The 21,491-nt window shown below is 41.5% G+C and overlaps 1 protein-coding gene across 1 annotated transcript in view; it reads left to right on the forward strand.

Annotated features, from left to right (window-relative positions):
* Nucleotides 1-21,491, forward strand: part of SEMA5A (semaphorin 5A) — a 473,566-nt gene that overhangs the window by 209,995 nt on the left and 242,080 nt on the right. Inside the window, 1 exon segment of the mRNA XM_038583333.1 lies at nt 5,404-5,503. Within this exon segment, the coding sequence (XP_038439261.1) occupies nt 5,404-5,503 (100 nt within the window).

Here is a 21,491-nt window from a genome sequence, read left to right on the forward strand (position 1 = left end):
CTGTAGGCTTCAGCTCTCACAGGAGCCATCGATCTGGTTTTCCCAGCGACTGTCAGGTTCTGGACCTGCCCTGGGCTTCCACACCAGAATCCCCTGTGATACTTATTTATCAGGATCTCAAAAGCTTCTTGGCTTATAAACATGACTACCTTCAGTATCTCTAGAGTGTTTGAATCTTTATTTGATAGTAACATTTATTCTTTTTAAAAAGATTTTATATCTTCTTCTGGGGCTAGGTAGGGGGTGACTAACTTGAATCTGTAAGCTTAAGTTTCTAGTTTATCTATACCATCATTGGGACCAAATTTGTTAATGCTGACACTTTCATAAAAGATATTTCTTAAAACTGTAACACTGGGTTTTTTTCCTTTTTTAAAAGATTTTATTTTATCTATTTATGGGAGACACAGAGAGAGAGAGAGAGAGAGAGAGAGGCAGAGATATAGGCAGAGGGAAAAGTAGGCTTCCTGTGGGGAGCCCAATGCCGGACTGGATCCTAAGACCTGGGATCATGCCCTGAGTTGAATGCAGATGCTCAGCCACTGAACCACCCAAGCGTCCCAACACTAGGTTCTTTTTAAAGTTGGATCAGTATACTTTTTAGTAGAATCTTTACAAAATGGGGTGCGTGGGTGGCTCAGTCAGTTGAGTGTCTGACTTTGGCCCAGGTTGTCAATTCCGGGGTCCTGGAATTGAGCCCCACATCAGGTTCTTTGAAGAGAGCCTGCTTCTCTCTCTCCCCTTGCCTGCCACTCTGCCTGCTTATGTTCTGTGTGCTCTCTGCCAAATAAATAAATAAAATTTTTAAAATCTTTGCAAAACAATCATATGGGTGCTTACATAGTGGTAAGAGAAAGAACAAATGTATCTTTGCAGCTACTTATGCAATAGAAAGTCATTGCCAGAGGCCCTGTTTAAAAAGCCCTATTTGTGTAAAGAATAGATTAGCTAGAATGATTGCTATCAAATATTAAAAATTATCTACAAAATATTGAATTTGAAGTTATAGGCTTCATGTTACTACTTAACTTCCAAACACGGTGGTATTGGCTGCCGTGTTTAAGTTCCATTTTATCAAGTGTTTTTTTTTTTTTTCCCAGCAAGATCAGAAGAGAGAAAGATGAAAAAGGTAAACCCATTATTTGGGAGAAATGAGCATCTATTAAGAAAGTTCATGTTACTGAAAATTATATTCTCAACCTACCAGGTGCTATGTGCCGTCCCCTGCTCTCTTCTGTCACCCTGACCTTTCTGTGGCTTTTGCTGAGCTTGTTTCCCACCACCTGCCTCATGGTCAGACTGTCCTCACCTGCCTTACTTGACACTCTATTCTTCTCGCTTTCTGTATCCCTAATGGTTCTTTTTCTTTTCTTTTCTTTTTTTTAAGATTATTTATTTATTCATTCATTCATGAGAAACAGAGAGAGAGGCAGAGACACAGGCAGAGGGAGAAGCAGGCTTTATGCAGGGAGCCCGACCTGGGACTCGATCCCGGGTCTCCAGGATCAGGCCCTGGGCTGAAGGCGGCGCTAAGACTTCTGACATTAAGCTTGTTGATCCATTTTGTTTTTCTGGAATAGACTCTATCTCATATGACACACTGTGTGTGTGTGTGTGTGTGTGTGTGTGTGTGTATGATTTGCTAATACACAGCTTTCCTTAGCGATGTTTTCAGCCATGTTCTTAAATGAGGTTATACAATGATTTTCCTTTCTCATAATGTCTTTATGCAGCCTTACTAGCAAGATTATCAGGATCACAGTTGCCTCCCATCTGCATTAGGAAGCTTTATCTCTTTGCTCATCTCTGAAATAAGCTGTATAGAGTTGGGATTCCATGTTCTTTAAGGGGTTGTTGGAATGCACATGTGAAACTGAGGTACAGTTTGTCAAAGAAGGCACAGGCTCAGAGTTTACTATACATTTTGTCTTGGGTGTTTGACACTGTCATAACAAGAGTGTAAGGAAAATGTATTTTGAAAGGTTATTTATTTACTTATTTATGAGGGAATTTATGTATACTTCCAGACAGAGGGAAGGAGCCTGGTAACATGGGAGATATTAGAAGAGAGAACAGGTGATTTAGGGAAGGGACCAAAGGAGAGGGAAGAAGTGGGATGAGCAGAGGAGGAAGGGCTGGTCTTGGCATAGAGGAGAGAGCTCTGGCCCCTGATCTTGCCAGGAAAGTGGTGGAGAAGGGGTGTTGGGACAGGCGCATTCTCAGTTAGGGATGAGTTGGTGCTGGAGCTTTCTCCCCAGGCCTTCATGGTAGTCCGTCAGGTAGAGGCTGTGTGATATGCAAAGTCAGGACAGCCAGACTTGGGGGAATGCACAGGAAAATCAAAAAAGAAAGAAGAGGATGTGCAGATCACTGAACTGTGATCTAGTGCTGACCATAAAAATCCCCTGGAAGCATTTTGGAAATTAAAATACAGAAAAGGGAACAATAGTGATAAATCTATATGTTGTTCGCTTGTCTTTCCCTGTCTGTGTGCCTCGTTTTATTATTCGACGGTGTTTTAGGAAGCAGTGTAGCCCTCCTCCTTGCTCAGTGTAGGAACCAAACCTTAAGTGCGTCTCCTCATCCTGGTCGCTGTTGGCCACTCTTCCCGTTTGTCTAACAGAAAAGAGAGACTCATGCATGAGAGACAGGTTCACTGATGCTCTTCTAATGTCTTTTTGCAGCCCCCTCTCCCCTTATATGGCTCATGTTTCTACCCCTCCAGTGCAAAGGTCAGCCTGTGCCTCTCTGTTCTGGCCTCATGAAACCTCCTGTTCTTCCCCCCTTGAGTCAACATGTGTGCCTGGCTCTGGGAGCTGTAAGTTTGGGAGAAGAGAGCCCTAGAGGGACACTCAGGAACAGGGACTCAGTCCGGGGCAGGGCTCCCTGGGCATGAGTTTCCTGCCTGTGTGATGAAGCTCTTGACCTAGAGAGCTCTCCAGGCATCTCTAGATGTTAGCCATGCTCAGCAATGGCTCTGGGGCCATCCTTCACATGTGACCTTTCCTGCTGTTGCAGCTGAAACTGTCCTCTCTCTCTCTCAGACCACCCTCACCTCCTGATGCCTGTGTCTTGTCATCATCGTCTTCCTCTCCATTCAGTCTTGGAAAGATTTTGTTATCTTCAGTTTGTTACCTGAGCCTCACCTCCAGTTGGTTATCAGGCCCATGAGGCTCCCCCACCACATCTTCCTTCCATTCGCATAGCCGCTACCTAGCGTGTATGCTGGTGCTTTCCAACAGCTAACATTCCTGCCCCCATCCTGCCCACCGGTGGCCCAGGCACTTTCCTAGGATACCTGCTTTCACCTGTCAAGTACTTGCTTGAGAACATTTCAAAGCCTCTCTGGCATGGGTGAAGCCAAGTCCAGACGTGTTAACCTGTGAGCAGATATTTTTACAGTTATATTTAAAGACGCCTGCCAGTGGTTTCTTGAGTTACTGTCCCTTTCTCTCTTCTCTGTTTACCTTCTCTCCTTTCATTGTTCATTCTTCTTCTCTTGAATTCACTAACCATTGCTCTTTCATTATTGCATCATTCATTCTGGCCTCCCACATTTAGGGTACTGTGCTGTGTGCTTTGCAGACAAAAGAGCCTTTGGCTCCCTCTTCCAGAAACAGAACTGATGAGGCATGGTGGGCAAGAGGGTGAGCAACATGGAATATGGCCTAGGGGCACCATGGCATCCCAAGTCTGACTGTACATATGCAGTCAGATCTTTCCTTTCCTCTTATCTAGGGCCCCCATCATCTCTTCTTTTTATGTGTGAGTACTTCCTATAATATTACAAATACCTGTAAAGATCTTCTATTCAGGAGATCCCTGGGTGGCTCAGCGGTTTGGCGCCTGCCTTTGGCCCAGGGCGCTATTTGGAGTCCTGGGATCGAGTCCCACGTCGGGCTCCCGGCATGGAGCCTGTTTCTCTCTCCTCCTGTGTGTCTGCCTCTCTCTCTCTCTATGTCTATCGTGAATAAATAAATAAAATCTTTTAAAAAAAAAAGATCTTCTATTCATAGACACTGTGCTTAAAGATACTAGCGCTAGTTCCCTAACTGAATTACGAACTCCTGAGCACACCATTTATTAACAACTTTTTATAGCTCCAGGGCTTTGTACATATTCTACTATAATTAAGTGTTTTCTTTTAAATGACTTGGCTATAAAATGAGTAAATTTATAGAAACTTCTAAAAAGAATCAAGACACATATTAAAATTTCAAAGCCCAAATACAAGTCTCTATAGAACTCAACCCTGGTTTCCTCTATGTGGACTAGAACAGCTTTCCATCGATGATCTTTTTTTCCCTCAATAACTTGTAGCAGAGAAGTGCTATACAGAGCCAATCCTGGAAAATAATCCATCTCAATCACATCAACAAAGGTGTTTGTGTGGGACACGTTATGTGACGTGGGCATATTTCCATATTAAATCTGGTTTTGGCATCTGCTTTTGTTAAAAGACATTATTCCTGTGCGATACCAATGACTTTGTGGATATGACATTTGTCATGTGCCTCTTTAGTCAGTGTGATATCACTCAAAATCGTAAATTCAAGAAAAAACTGACAGATAACATGGCTAATTGTCAGGAATAATGATAAGGCGAGGCACAACTGGCAGGCAACTCCCAGAGTATTTTTGTGGTATTAAAAATGTGCTAATAAAAATTGCAAAAATGGCTCCTGAAGCAGCATTCTCTTGCTCTCCAATGCTGTCATGTTACAATAAATGGACTCTAGGCTGGAGGCCGTATCATAGGAGTCTTGTGAAACAGTCTTGTGAAAAACCTGTTTCTAAAGGGTGCTATTTCTTGGTTTCCCTTAGGAAAAAAAATGCCAGCAAGCCCTAGAAGTAACTAGATTTCTCATCTAGAAAGTTCTGTATGTGTTTAACATGCCTGATCATGGGGCCAAAATAGAAACCTGAAGACAGGGACCTAGACTGTTCACCTCCAAGGAGGGCTCCTGGTACCCCTGTGTTTGTCCTGGATTCCCCAGGAGGGCTTTGTGATTCTCAAGTCTTCAGTTCTTGCCAGTGAGCACACACAGGAAATGGTCTTGTTGGCATTCAGTATTCCCTTGATGAAGCCTGTGAATGCTGCGTGATTTTCGGGCCAGGCCAGAGCCCAAAGGAAAATGCACCTCTGGCTTGTAAATCACACCCAAGCGCGGATGCTTTGCTCACTCTTTATTGGGTGGCTGCCCTCTATGTTTTACACATTCTCAGTATGGATTATGTGACATTCTGATGGAAACTTCCAGTGGCCCCTAAGCGCTCACGTTAGGGGACCTCCAAATCCTCTCTGAAATGTAATGTTTGCTACCTGATGTGCACTTTTTGTGGTCCCTGGAGGAAAAAAATCATTCATTTTTATCTTTTCATTTATTTATTTTTCCTATTTAGAAATTGGCCCCTGGTTACGGGAGTTCAGAGCGAAGAATGCTGTGGATTTCTCGCAGTTAACATTTGACCCAGGACAGAAAGAACTTGTTGTAGGAGCAAGGTGAGAGATCTTAATGTTTTGCCACCACAGATAATTTTGGATTTCATTTGACATCGATGCAGCTATACATGAGCTTCTCTGCCATAGTTGATGAGTGCTAAGTAATACTTCTAAGAATGAAATATGGAATAAGGGTACCATAAAGTATGCTACTAATAATAGGATGACACCTGCTCTTTGTAGCAAGGTGCTACACCCATTTATTGGGTGCTCCTCATGTGGCAGGAACTGTTCTGACAGGAACTAATTCATTTTTTTCCATGAAAGCTGAGAGGTAGGTATTGTCAACATTCTGATGGTAGAAATGAGGACATTGAGGCAGGACATACTATGATGTCTAATAAAAGCTGGACTCAAGATTTCAGATGCAGGCATTTTTTACTCCAGTCTCGGTATGTTCTTTAAGAAAATTCTAGAGTCAAGAGGTTCATTTGACATCCATTCCAATGCCTATTGTTACCTTTCTCTGAGACCATGATTACACCATTTACCAGTCTATTGATAATTCAAGGAAATTGTTATTATTTACCTCTTTTAAGGTCCTATATCCAGGTCAACACTTGACATTCCAGTTTAATGAGGAGGCTGCTAGAACACCATCAGAACAGATCTTGAATTGTTGCTCTTCTATTTATCATTACTTCTTCAGAAAACAGGCATAATCCTTGCATTCAAATCACTTATCCTGCCAATGTGTTTTGAGGATGATGTATGAAAAATACTTCATACCATTTTCTTTGGAAGAATGCTAACTTTGAAGAAAGAGGCCATTTGGACTCTTCTGGCATTCTAGCAAAGCACTTTGGGCACTGGAATGGTTATATCTCTTTTGGTCAATTTTACTAGATTATAAAACATACTTTTCATAGCAAGAGAGTATATGCAATTTCCACATATAGCTGAGTGAAGCTCAGTCTGACTTATACTCTGGGCACTCTAGATAAACACTGAACAGTTTCTAGAATAATCGCTTTGGCTCTCAGATCTCAAGGAGCCCTTGTGCATCCACCTAACCCTTGAAGACATTGAGGTGTATGGGCACAACTTCAAAAGCATAGACAGAAGTTGGCTTAGTTCCTAGCACTGAGCATGTCACCTGCATTTCTTTTTTTTTTTTTTTTTTTTTTTTTTTAAAGATTTTATTTATTTATTCATGATAGTCACAGAGAGAGAGAGAGAGGCAGAGAGACACAGGCAGAGGGAGAAGCAGGCTCCATGCACTGGGAGCCCGACGTGGGATTCGATCCCGGGTCTCCAGGATCATGCCCTGGGCCAAAGGCAGGCGCTAAACCGCTGCGCCACCCAGGGATCCCGTCACCTGCATTTCTTTTGATATTTTGGAGTTGACAGTGAGGACAGAGTGGTTTGGTTTACTTGGTGTACTTGGACTTACTTTGGCACGTGAGGAATACATGGGGGACTTCAGGTGCTGACTTCCAACACATTTCATCACTGGGAGCCTGGACCGTATGTTGCAGGGGTTTTAATTTGTCCTCTAGCCTCCAGATTTTGTCCTCCTCCTGTGTACCATGGCCAACGCCATCTTTTTTAGAATGCACCCCCACACACTTTGGTAGCTCCTGTTGGATAAATGCTCGCGCTTTGGTGTTGCCCACCACACCCTCTGCCTTGTGGTTGTGGTTCCACATCCCTTACAAACTCCGCTTTTTTTCATTCTCTCATAGCCCAGACATGTGGAGTTATTTATATTGCCCACCACTGTAAAATGATTCTTTCTTATTCTGGGATTTGGTAACAAACTTCTTTGCTTTCCTGGAACATTACCCCTTCCCCCAAGTTCTCTTACTTGTTGAGCTCATATTTGTAGTCAAGAGTTCTGGCTCAGGAGTCTTCCCCTGGGCCTGAGTTCCTCCATCCCCTGCTCTACGTGGTCTTGTTAGCACACTTCTCATCTACCTTCCTTAACTGCATTACTGCATTATTTTTTGTCGGGTACCACCCACACCCCACCTGCCATTATCAGATACTGACTTACCAGATGGCGGAGGATGTGCTGGTCTTTTCTTTGTTTCTCTAGAATGTAGCATAGTTTCTCCCCTGGCAGAAGCGTAGAGATACCTGTTGAATCAATATATCTACTTCAAGGATGTGATTTGTATCTGTGCCACTCTGCGTCTGGGAAGATCCTCAGGGGTAAATGGATTGGGTTTTGCAGATTTATCCCAGATTCCCATGTCTGGGCAAGGACACAAGGGCGTGGCAATCTTTAGCCCCAAAGCTAACCCTTAGGGAAAATGAACTCTTATTCTTAGGCAAAGGGGAAGGAGTCAGCTGCTGGTGTAGAAGGTGCAAATATGACCTCAGTTGGAAGAGCTGAAACTTCTGTCCTTCATTCAACCCTAAAGAAATTTGGAAAAGTTTTGCCTGTGAGCTTGACTTGAAAGACTCTCCATTGTTTCTGGAGGTGTGTGGTGCTGCACGAACAGGACAGCAGCACACACATGCTACACCCTGCGGGTGTTTGGCTTTTGGCGAATGACAGAGATTCTCCTAATGGATGTGAAAAGCCACTGAGCACATTGGCACTTGGAAGAGATATGTCATGGTCCTGTCCTGATGGGAGACAGCCCTGGGGAACTGTCCACAGGGACACCTGTCCCTGAAGGTATCCATCCCAGTGTCCCTATGTCCACATTCCCAGTCCAGCCATGCTGGAGAGAGATCAGATTAACCACTGAGTCCACTTGGCACATGGTATGGCATGGTGACCAGGAACAACAGGATCCCCGGACTTAGCACATAAAAGTCCAGGAGGCACAATTTAAATTTGAATTTCAGGTAAGCAACCCCAGGAACATAGGCTCTATTTTCTGTTCCGGAACACTAGTACATGAACCTCATAGGCATTTGATAAACAAGGAAAAGGAAGAAAGAGACAGACTGGACTTGCTCAGTTGTGTGACCTTAAGCCAGTTTCCATGTCTAATTTTCTCATCTTTAAAATTGATGTAATTATTTCTACCCCTGTCAGCTGTTGTGAGGATTTAATAAAATAATCCATGAAAAGTGATTGTCATAGTAAGAGGCACGCAGTAAGCGGGCAGCAGTGGGGTAGCTCTGCTGGATGTCCATGGATTTTGGCATACGTGTGCATGCACGCTTTTGGCAGACATCACTGAGTGAGGAATTTTACTAGGAAACTTGATGGGATTAGGCTCAGAAAGTTTGAGAGGGAGTGTGAGCCAGTTATAAAACTTTAAAAATAACTCAGCCCTCAGATTCCTGTTTGGGAGGGTTTGACCTGGCAAAAAAGTATACATAGCAGGTGCATATTTAAGAAATCTGTAATGGTTTAAATATGAAACGTGGGAAAATACGATAATAGGCTTTGTTTTCTTATGATGAACACTTGGCATTGCAAAGCCATTTATTGGGTTGTTTCACTTTATGCCAGTGACACTTTGTTTCTGAAATTGAATTCAGTTAAAGATTCTTTGGACTCCTCACAAAAAGTTCATTGTGCTGCAAAAGGAAGACCTCCCTTTAAGTGATTTGTGGTTATATAGTCCCAGAAGGTACTTGCATCTTGAGTTCGTGGAGATTCTGGAAAGATCCCTAAATTTACTATTTCCAGGGTGCACATTATCTTTTATATTATTTTAATAGCATTGACATTCATATGTTGTTTCACCAAAGGGTTCTATGAAAATTAAAATAGCATTTGGGTTTTTAATGATGAGACTGAAGCTTTTTAGAAAATACAGTTAAAGCATAAAGAAAAAAACCACAATTTTGGAAATAATCACAGTTTACCTTTTCAGTTATTTTCCCACATTATTTAATTTCTATTTGTTTCTATGATTTGAATAATATTTCAAATGAATATGAATGATTTCTTTGTCAAACAGCCTACTAAAGGCAGTTTCCATGACATTTTATTGTATTTTTCGTGATCTTTTATATATAGGAAGAAAAATTCCAAAGTAAAGAAATATGTTTTGGTATAGAGGTTTTGTATAATAACTATAAAAATATTGATATTAATAATAGTTCACAAAGTTGACGTAAGTCTAAGTTCTGTTGCAGATAGAATTGTAATGCTGGAAATAAGCAGGTGATTATATTTTTATTTTCCAAATGAATCTGTCTTTAGTGTGCCAAGTTCACTGCAAGGATGATAAGTGATTCTGCACTAAATTCAAGTTATTCTAAATGGCAACAAACTTGCTTTGCATCCAACCTAGTGTTTGATTATAATCAAATTATAATTGGGGCATTTACTGATTAACCACATTTTTATAAAGCATAAAGCCATATAGTAGTAATGAAAAAAGCCTCTCATCAAAGAGAAGTGAATTTCTTTCCTCTCTCTTTTTTTTTTGGTCTTTCAGTTGATTTTTTTTAAAAAAATAAAAGATTTATTTACTTATTTTAAAGAGAGAGAGAGAAAGCTCAGGGGTGGGGAGGGGCAGAGGAAGAGCAAGAGAGAGAATCTGAAGCAGACTCCGAGCTGAGTGCAGAGCCCAGTGCCAGGCTCAGTCTTACAAAACTGAGATCATGACCTGAGCCAAAAACCAAGAGTTGAACTCTTAACTTACTACACCAGCCAAGCGCCTCTCAGTTGATTTGTGACTATTTTACTCTTCTCTAACTAGCTTCAGTGCAATATAAACATATAAATTGAAGGGCATAGTCTCATAGCCTGTGATATTTCAATAAGAACCCTCACCCATAAGCTTTCATACAAGCACCTTGGCTTCCAGGAGGCCCAATCATTTGCCGGTTGTTTAAGGTGGTAGGATTGAAGCTCATAGACTCAATACTTGGGTTGGGTCACAATCACGATTGATGATAATTGTAACAACTTATGACCTTGGAGATTTCACATTTTAATTCTATTAAAGTCACATAATGAAATGGATGCATTAGGGAGAGATCAAGGGAAAGGGTAAATGGGGATGAATGAGTCTCCTTGTACACATGACCTGACATGAGGCCCAGCCCAAAGCTTTGCACCTTGCCCAGAGCCTTTTGCCTTTGCCTGTACAGTTAATGGATATATGGACTATCTCCATAAGTGGGAAGATATTTCCGTACATTTGTCTATATAATAAATTGTATAGCTTTCTAATGAGCATGTTTATTACTAAAAACTAAAACAGAAACCCTAGTGCTTCCAAGGCAGAACTTGATCTTCCTTATAGTCACAAAAACTAGCCTTGAAAATTTTTAATGTTTTATTTTCAAGCATTGTTTTTCCCATGGTTTGAATCTGCAAAAATAAAAATAAAAAGGAAAGATGAACTTGCTTTTGTTATGCTCCCACTGAATTTGCTTTAAGTATTCAAAGCATCTGTTCCCATAAGATCACATTGAATGAATGGGCAGGCTTTTATTTAATTAGACTAAGTTCTCCTTTAAGAATGATTTTGCCACTGGATCTAAACAAAGAGCTGAATTTTAGATTCATGTAAAGTCTTTTTTTTTAATTGACCAGTGTTATTCACTCTTTTTTTTTTTTTTCCCAAGGTAGTGGTGATTTTTAATTGCTATTTTCATTTTAAAGTTTTACCTTAGAATTAATCTGTTGGAAGCAGCATATGATTAAAAGGAAAAATGGAGATTTTTTAAAAGATCAGCAGTTCTGCTTCCAGTAGCCACGATGTTTTTCTGTTTTCCAAAGGATACTTTCTAGTTAAGTTTGCACATTTAAGGTGAACTCCTGCTGCGTGGAGTGAAGTCAGCAATTGGGAGTGAATCCAGAAAGCAGTAGACCCCCATAATGCAAAGAAACCCAGGGTAGTGATGATGTTTACATTGTATTTATATTAATTATGATTTAGGGAAAACAGCTGGTAATGAAAAAAATGGATGGCACTTTTCATTCCTGATCTTCACCTGGAATTTTTTTTAAAAAGATTTATGTATTTATTTGAGAGAGAAAAAGAGGAGGAGGACAGTGGGAGGGAGAGAGAGACTCTCAAGTGGACTCTCTGCTGAGCACAAAGCCCAACTCAGGCTCGATCCCCTGAGATCCTGACCTGAGCCTAAATCAACAGGTAGACTCTTACCCGACTGAGTATTTTTTTTATCCTTTAGTTTGTTGTTTAAATGTTTTCTTTGTGATTTTCCTTCTCAGTATTGGCACAGGATTTGTAGATGTGTGTTTCTCTTAGGATTCTCTTGGCTTATCTTCCTCCTTCTTATACCTACTAGTCTCCTTTCTTCCAGGAGGCTCATTTGATTAATTAATCTGATCTGTGTTAAAAAGTCCTACTCATTGTCTCCTGGCTTTGTTACCTTTTGTCCAGAAATATTTGCCAGACTTCAGGGTACCTGAGTATCACCACTGTTCATTCAAAGTGAAGCTTCTTCTATCCCTTGTTCCCAGTTCTGCTGACACAGTGGGAAAGAAGGGGACCAGGAGTGTGAGCTCTTAACCAAGAGGTGGTCTACAGACACTCTTGTGGGAAAGACTTTTGGACATCCTGTTCTTTTTGCTGTTAAAAGAAAAAAAAAAAAAAGAATAATCTCTGTGTTTTCTTCCCTGCTAGAACTGGGGAACAGTAAGTCTAGTGGAACAGTTATTTATTTAGTTATAAAGTCCTTTTTTTCCAAAATGCATGAATGAGCCAACAAAGCAGTGTAATAAAAATTAATCATCCTCTTTACTTTGAGTGTATGTGTCTGCTGCAGTGTTTGAGTGTTGAGAGCTTTGCTCCCAGCCAGTCCCACGTAGGGTCCATCAGAATTTATTAGTTCACTCAGTTACTCTTTCATGACTGTTCATTCATCAAATATTTATTGAACCTACTTTATGCCAGGAAGTATCTAAGGCACTGGGGAAACAAAGATGAAGGGTAGTCTCCACCTGATGAAGACTTTATAACCTAGCAAAAATCTAGTGCAAGGCTGGCAAGCTGAGGCACCAGGGTTGGCTCCTGTTTTTGTAAATAAAGTTTTATTGGCACGTAGCCACACCTATTCAGTTGTGTATTTCCTGTGGCTACTTTTGAGCTTTACCGGCAGAGATAAGTGGTTGTGACTGAGACTGTCCTTGAAGGCAAAGCATTTGCTCTCTGGCCCTTAAATAAAAAGTGCTGACTCTTGGCTGGTGGCTATAAGGGAAACACAAGCAATTGGAGTTGCCCATGGAGGCCTGGGTCGGAGCCCTGGAAAGCCTACAAATTAAGACACATGATGATCTTTGGGAGTGAAAAGGATATACTGAGAAAGTGCTCTTTCAGGTGGGCCTTGGAAATGCAGGAGTCTGGCAGATGGAAGGGTCTTCTTGCCAGAAGGTTCGTACCCTGGGGAACCTTGGAGATCCTGATGAAGCTGAGAAGAGCTCAGCTTGACTGGACCATTTGGTGACTGAGAGGGGAAGTAGTTGCAGGGGAGGCAGGAGTTTTAGGTAGAGTCAGATCATGGAGGACCTTGGACATAATCCTCCAGACCAGTGATTGCAGTTCTGGCAGTCATGAGAGTCGCCTACAGGGCCTTACAAGAACGCAGATGTCCAACTTCAGTTCAATTGCAATTAGACTTTCTGGAAGTAATGTTGGAATCTTTGGTTTAATCAAAATTCTGAGGATCTACTAGACTGGAAGATTTGAGAACTTGTGCTAAGGGCATTAGAAATTTGGACGATTTCTAAGCCTACATATTTAAGTGCTCAGATTTGCATTGGGAAGATACTTCTACTGTACTATGTGCAGAGTGTTCTAGAGTTTGAGGATTTCAGAGGTAGGGATGGTACTTGGGAGCTGTGGATCAGGTGTCAGAATGTTACTCAGGCAGTGGTGGTGGGAATGGGGAAAAGAGTCAGATTTGAGACATATTTCAGAGCTGAGTTTGACAATGATTGATGGTGACTGGAATGGGGTGGCAGAGAGCAAGGCTCAAAGGTGAGATTTGGAGCAAGATTTGGGAGTGTGGCTTGTTGTGATGCCATTAGCTAGCCCTAAGCATGTGGAGAATGAGCTACAATTTGATTATTTGAAGATACATGAAAAAAAAATTTTCCACTTTAACTATGAAAATGACCCAGAAAAAGAATTGTATATGGAGATCACTTGAGGAGTGAATATTCCTAAGAAAGCAGAGGTTAAAGGAATCATAAGATAGTTCAGTTGGTATTTTTTCAAGTGAAATATGATCTCTATCAACTGAAAAATGGGAAGGAACAAATCAAATACCCAGTGGACTCACAAAAGCAGAAGTTGTGAGTTAAATTTGGAGCAATAAGTCATTATCTGTAATCTTTAAAGCACTGAGGGATTTGCAAGTAATATTTAGAACATAATAAAATTTAAATTATCAGCGTGATTATTAATAATATTGATTAATAACTTTGACCCTAAATGTGCTTATGGGAAAAAGTTTATGATTTTATGTCTCTGCAATTTGCTAACAGCATTGGTCTTAATTATTGCATAACTTTCAGAATCCATCTTTGTTATTTCATTTTACTTGCTAATAACAAGAAGCTCTCCCAACTATTTCGGTGCCTTTTTTGTCTTTTTTCTGTGCCTTTTAATATGGGTGTTTAAACATACAAGAATGTTATTAAAATGATTTGTTCTTATTTTTGATGAATTCTTTGAAACTTTCCTAATAACCAAGATTTTTAAAGGGTTTGAAGTAACCTTTTGGGGATAAGGAAGGAAATAAGTTGATGCAATTTTGGGGAAGTTTATACTGGACACGTATGTTCATGACAACAATAATAAGATCAGAATTTTTAAATTTTCATAGCCTAGAGTACATATACTTATTTTTGAGGAATAATTTTGACAGAAGAGGTAGCTCATAACATGAGTGTATTATTCAAACTGTAATCTAAATGTAGTCCAACTGAATAATTAAAAAAATAATTAAATCCTTCAAAATCTGTGGAAAAAGCACACAAAAGAGATATTTTTAGAATGGTTATAACCTCAGAGAACGTAAAGGCTCCTGGAATTTGTTTGGATAATGAAAGTCTCTGGAAAAACAATTTTAGATGGATTGGTGAGCTACCTGAGTTGGTTAGAGGATGAAATTAAATCTTCAAATTCTTTAAGGTTATTGATACGATTTATATATTTTTTACATTTAAATAATACAATAATTTTTATAAACGACTTTTTAGTTTTGCTTTAAAAGATATAGTTATCACTTTTCCTTTACTTCAAAATCATGAGCTTATATTTTAATATTCAGGCCTACCAGTGCAGTTGAAAATTTGGGCTTTGGCGGGGATGCTGCTCTTTCAAGCTCTGTGCAGTCACCAGCTGATGACAGTTATGATGGAACCCTGCTGTGGTGAAAAATCAGGGAGGAGAAAGTTGACCCAGGTATAGGTGAGGCTGGCCTCTCAGTTGACGTCAGCTCCAGGGCGTGTTTTGTCTTCAGATTGTTTCATGATTGGCTATGGTCTAAGCTTTTATTAAAAAGAAAGAGAAGTCATTCTCATCATTGTTTAAATGCATTTGATGGATTTAGTTGCTATCCTGTCTTCACCTTCTCTTAGTGCAAAATGCATACCTGTCTGTCTTCATTATTCGGTCTTCTGCTCCTCAGTTATAAGCAAGCCTCTAATCTACATGTTCAATAAGAGCCTGGAGTTTTCTTCTTTGATTTTATAGCTATATTCATCAGAGACCAATTGAGTTATTCTAAGAGAATGTCATTTTAAAACACCTGTGTCTTTCATAATTAATGGAGGTCAGAGTTAAGTTTTATAGAGTCTCTAGATAAAATGAGTCATTTAGTTAATATGCTCGTGATGGCTCAACCTTTTCTTTAATGCCGGCTGAATTTTATTACTTTACATGAAGACGCAAATGAACTTCGTCTATTAAGGCCCGCACTGCTCCCTCTGAGAATATATTGTTGTGCTTAGTGATTTGTTGCTAATAGGCCACTGGGGGATTGATGGGAGGCAGAGATGAGTTATGCAATCCTACAATCAATAAGAAAGAAACTCTGGTGAGGAGGGCGAAAACACATGCAGATGTCTTGTGGGGAGACTGTCAGTTTTTGTCTACCAAATTTAATGGCTTTGTGATTTGAATTATTCAGTCTGTTGGGTCTATGTATCTCTCATATATTATTACTCCTAAAAGTAATACAGTTATTACATTTAAATGCACAATGTCAAATTTTATTTCAAGGCGTTTGAAAAAAAGGAGATGCATACCAAGGGAAGAAAAACACAGACTTTTATTTAGTGTCGTCATAAAACCGAACCTTTGCAACGTGGCAAACTCTTGCTGTGTACTTCTGTTAATGAGAGGGGAGAAATGAAAATACAGAGTAGTTCCCTGTAAGCTGTATAACTAATACATTCTAAAAATTCTGATCTCTTAACCTCTTGCACCAGTGCCTTTGTCCCTGAAGAATGGCAATATTCCTTATTACTACCTATTTACATCTCAGGGTGTTATGAAGATGAATGAGACCACTTAAATGCTTTGGGTGGCTCAAAGCATTGCTCTAACTAGAGAAATTGAACCGGTATGAAACATTTTGTTAGCATTCCCTGTTGGCAGGGAGCCAGAACCATTACTCCTTTTCGTTGGAAAGGTTGGTAGCCTTTCTCGTGAACCTCACATATATTGTTTTTCCTCATCTGTGTGCTCACAATTGCAAGATAAAGTGGTTGCCCCTTCTCTAATTCCCTGGAGAACAGCCACTTGCAGGGGACCATAGATCTTACTTTACTGTGCAAGTGGCCCAACATCTGGGAATATCAATTTTTTTATTCCCCTTAGAAGATTTTCTTTCTTTGTGTAATCTTTAACTTCGTAGGTTGTTGACCTCAACTGTGATGGATCAAGCTATCTTGGGAGATTTCAGGTCCCTCATGTTGCTAGCTGGATTGGAACTTTTCCAATAGCAAAAATGGACTCAAAGTTGTACTTGGAACCAAATAGTTTGAGGAAAGGTGTTTGCGAATAGTAGAATCCACACAGTGTTTTATCAGGTTCTTAGGTTCCAGGGAGGTGATTAGGGAATTACACAAATGTTTCATTTGTATTTCATTTCTTAAAGGTATCTTAAATGTTTGAAAATTATGATAGATAAAGTGAACACTAAAATGTTCCATGTTACATATTTCTACCATGGGAAGGTCCAGGAAGGCATTAACTTGCCTACTTGGATTTTGTGTAGACCACAGTCATGTATTAAACAAATATTTGAGCGCCCCTACCAACTCTTTGTCTCCAAAATCAAGCAAAAATTAGCGACAAAAATGTAACCAACCAATGCAAAGATCAACCTTAAACAGATGTTGAAGCTCTGCAAAGTTACAGATAACATATTTCTAATAATTCTAGTTTCAAAATTTTTAAGTTAGCTTATTCAGTTGACTATAATTAACAAATATTATATGTAGGTACTTGTTGAATGAGTTTGTGTTCATAAAGAATTATCCTTCCAGGGCACCTGGGTGGCTCAGTTCATTAAGCATCTGGTTCTTGATTTCGTCTCAGATCGTGATCTCAGGGTAGAGAGATCGAGTCCCTGTGATGGGCTCCAAGCTGAGTGTGGAGCCTGCTTAAGATTCTCCCTCTCCCTCTGCCCCTACCCCTCTGTCTCCCTCTCTCTAAAAAAAAAAAGAAAAAAAGAAAAAAGTATTCTCCTTCCTTTCTTACATGCTAGATTTCATTTAAAATTATTTTGAAATATGAAATATTAAAATTATTTTAAAATTATTTGAAATTTCATTTAAAATATTTGAAATACTCAAAATATTTCTCAGGAATTTATCAAAATATGTCAGGATAATAAGTCATCCAATGGTCACATATTTCTGTAGCTCTCTTAACTATTTCATATCTAAAAAGGGTCATGGTCTCTTAGAAACTAAAAGATTTAAATATACTTAAGGTGTATGACTTAAATATATTGAGAGGTGGTATAGCTTAGCTCTCTCATGTCCTAAATGAAGAAACATGGGCACTCTTAAAGTATGGGCAGGCAGTTTCAGGAAGAATTTGTGGGAAATAGGGAGAAAGAATGCACCATTTAATCAGCCAGACCAGTAGCATTAACATGTTCGACTAATGGGGAGACATTTGTCGCAGTCAGATCTCATCCCAGGGCTGAGAATCAATTATGCAGGATCAAAAACTGGCCATTTGCAGTGTAAGACTTGAATCATCTCAAAATGATATGTAGATGCACCTGTGAATGAACAATGAAGCCATGAAATAATTGTGGTGTAAGAACTATTACTGTGTGTGTCTGTGTGTGTGTGTGTGTGGGAGTGGGTGTGAGTGTGAGTGTGCATGCTGGTGGAATTAGGAAGGGGTCATGGGATGACCGGTTGGTGAAGCTGAAAGGCACAGTGGGTCAAGGGGCAGCACGGTGTGAGAGGTCTTGATACTAATCCTGGCACTTTATCTTGTCTTAATAATCTTGAATAAATCACATCACTTCTTAATATGCAGACTTTTCCTCATTGGCAAATTGAAGGTGTATACCCTCCAATGACGACTCAGCTTTAGAATTCTTGAATTCTCTGCCTGTTTTTTTTTTTTTAAGATTAAAAAAAATTGAGGATGGTTTAAAAATAATGACGAATTTGCATCTTGCAACCTAGAAAATATCAAAAGAAAAGCTCTTGTGTTTTTTTATTGCTTCTCTTCACTGGAGCACTGGGCATAGTGGCAGTAGTGGTGGTGGTGGTAGTGGTGGTGGTGGCATCTCATAATTACTGTGGCTCTTTCTCTCCCTTTCCCTTCGATTTACCTATTGTATGTCTCTACCAGACTGATTTCTTACTGACCAGATGGTAGTAAGGGCACCATAGTTGGTAGGAGTTCAAATAGTGAGAGCAAATGGCTGGAATTCACCAGCAGTGGTGGGGGCAGGAGGGCTAGTTTTCCAGCCCGACCCCTGATGGGCAGAAAAAGCATGGTCAGTGCAGTTAGTTTTGCTTGGGGGGATGTGGACTGAGAATGTGGCGTGTTTCTTAACACAGATCAGTGTCTTCCTGTCTTGGTCTGTTGGGGCTGCTAGAACAGAACTTGACAGACTCCGGTGGCTTATGAACAGTGAAAAATTTATTTGTCACAGTTCAGTGGTAGGGGTCCGAGAGCATGGATGGCTTCTGGGGAGGGCCCTCTTCTGGGCTACAGATGGCCGGCATCTTGCTGTGTCCCGTCCTTGAGTGGTAGAAGGGTGAAGAATCTCTGGGCCCTCTTTTACCAGACCATTAATCCCACTGATGAGGGCTCCACCCTTCTGACCTAATCACCTCCCCAAAGCCTGCCTCCTAGTACCATCACCTTTGGGGGTTAGGATTTCAATATTTCAATATAGGGATATTGGGGAGATGTGGACCTGAAAGCTGGACCCATAAGTTTCAGAGAATGATCTCTATACCTCCTCCAATCCACTCCTTTGAACTTTCCTCTCCACTTATCCTGTCCAGAGCATGGTGGACACTCCCATCCTTTTTCCTCAATGGTGAGAAGGTCATTCCAGCTCTGAGTGTGTGTATGAGAAGTGCCTTTCTAGAAAGTTTCCAGATACAGATGCATGTGTGCATGTGTACCTGTGTGTGTATGGCAGGGGGGTGGGTGTATGAGAGGGAGAGAGAGCGAGAGAGAAAGGGAGACAGGGGTGGGGAATGTGGTGGCCTTGCAACTCATCAGACCCCTTAGGTACTTAATTGGCCAAAAATATAAGAATATTTTTGAATAAAAAATAATTAAAATAAAGAATAATTTCTTTTACTGAAAGTATTTACAGAAGAAGTATTTCTTAAAAGAGCTAGTGAGTTGAAGCATGTGATGATTGTAACCCAGAACCATGACAAGATGAACAATGCTGTCTTCTGTTCTAAAAAGCCCGCAGTGCCATACCGTCCCTGGTGACAACAGCCCCCGCACCTGAACAAGAGAGTCACGCTGCCTTTTACCTCAAATCCGAAAGGGCTGGACAGCAGAAGTTCTCTTTCCTTCTCTGCTCAATGGAGAACATACTGGGAATTTCAGTGTGTCTGGAAATTTCAGTATTTTCAGTACTTTCAATAAACTGTCTAGAAGTGGCTACAATTGGTCGAGTGCCTGCGGTGGCGCAGAGACCACTCTAACTGTTCTCCTTGGATGTAAGGCTCACAGCTGCAGGGAGTAGGTGGGCGATTAGCCCCCCCCCCCCCCCCCCCCCCCCCCCCGAGAGAGAAGACCGAGGTGGGAGTGCTTCCCGCACGAGGCTGGCACAGCCTTGGCTCTCGCAGAGCTACTCCTAGGCACACGGGGACCCTGCTCGGGCAGGAGGGGCACAGGCCCGCGGGGCGCCTCCTGCAGGCCAGAGGGCAGGGAGCCCGGTGCTCCGTGTGCCTTATGGCCAGTCATTGCCTTCTCCTGGGAGTCGCGCTGGCCTCGGGTTCCCAGCAGGCGGAGGCCGGGCGCTTCTGCGAGTGCCCGCGCCCCGACGCCTGTCCTTCCCCTGCAGGAAGAGGTTTCTGTTGGAAGCCTTGCCTCAGCTTGACTAAATACAAATAGATGCTGCTGTCACGTTCCCTCGTCAAAGGCATCCTTAATCCGGGTCTGCACAGAGGGCTGCGAGAGCTGTCTGTGATAAGGGGGTGGGGTGGGGGGGTGTCTTCCACAAACAGCTTAGCGGTGGAGGTGGCATGTGCCAAGCAATGCTTCTGGGAGCTTCTCTGGCACTATTTCAGAGAGTAAATTGGAGGTTCGGAAAGAGTGTGGTGAAGAGGCCACTGAAGTGGTTTGGCGAGGCAGCTTCCACTGAGTGTAGGATCGTGGTACCCCCCGTGCTGGGGGACAAACCCCAAGAAAGCAGGATTCCCAGGGGGCGACACTGGGGACACATGAGACCACTGACAAAGTGAACTTGTGGGGCACCCGAGTGACCCCGTGGGCCAGGTGTCTGCCTTTAGCTCAGGTCATGATCCCAGGGTTCGGGATCGAGCCCTGCATTGGGCTTCCCCCTCGCTGAAGGGCCTGCTTCTCTCTCTGACCCTCCTCCCACTCATGCTCTCTCTCAAATGAATAAATAACATCTTAAAAAAATAAAAGTGAACTTGTCCCATTTCTTTCTCCAAGCATGCACACGCATGCTACTGGACCCTGGCTTCCATACTGGCTTTGTCCTTGCATCCCTGCCCGCTCAGTAAGGATGTTTCTCAGTCTCCCCAAGGTCATGCCATTGGCCTGACTTGGCCATCACTTGTCACTTCCACTAGGACAGCCTGGCCGCTTCTGACATCTACGCACCTCCCCAAATAAGGAAAATAATCTACTTTAGCATCTGGGTGGTTGGGAAACTTTCTTTACTCTCAGTGCCATGGAAATAATCCTGGGGCAGCCCATGATACAAAACCACAGCTTCTTAGAGATCCTTCCCACACTCATGCATTCATAGGGTCTGCTCTCTGTTATGTACGCCGGGTCTCCAGCAGTTACTGTTTGCATCCGGTCTAACCTTCTCCTCCATGGTCCCTGGCATGTGGCTCTGGTCACACCAGCTCCTCATCTGCATGATGTTAGGGTGGCATTTGTGATTTGAGTCAGAGGCCAGAGCATCTCCCAGGAGGGAGGCCAATTTGTTTCTGAAAGTTATAGCGGTCAAGTCCAAAGCCTAATTGTGATGGATATTTGTGTTCTCCCCCATTATGCTGATCTTGACTGCATATTTCATTGTTCTTCACTGTCATTGTTGAAAACAGATAGTTTCCTTTTCTCTGATTTCTTGTTTCACACTTGGCCAGCCAGAGGGGACTTTTTCAAACCTTTGCTGGCAGCCCAACAAGTTTCTGCTTCTAAACTTACACCGAATCCATCCAACAGGAGAGAACACTCTAATACTCAGACTGTGGTTGAATTCAGAAGCTGGACGTGCTGTAATTGTAAATCATGGTGAATGTAGGTGATCTGTAAGAATGAAGACTCATGAAGAATGGTTTTGCATTGTCTTATTTCAACTCGGATGCAGAATCCATTGCCTGTGTCCTTTGGTCCATTCCAAGTAGATCAAGAGTGTCAATTAATAATTGAGACTTACCTTA

The sequence above is a fragment of the Canis lupus genome, chromosome 34 (assembly GCF_011100685.1).
Source record: "Canis lupus familiaris isolate Mischka breed German Shepherd chromosome 34, alternate assembly UU_Cfam_GSD_1.0, whole genome shotgun sequence".
Taxonomy (NCBI): Eukaryota; Metazoa; Chordata; class Mammalia; order Carnivora; family Canidae; genus Canis; species Canis lupus.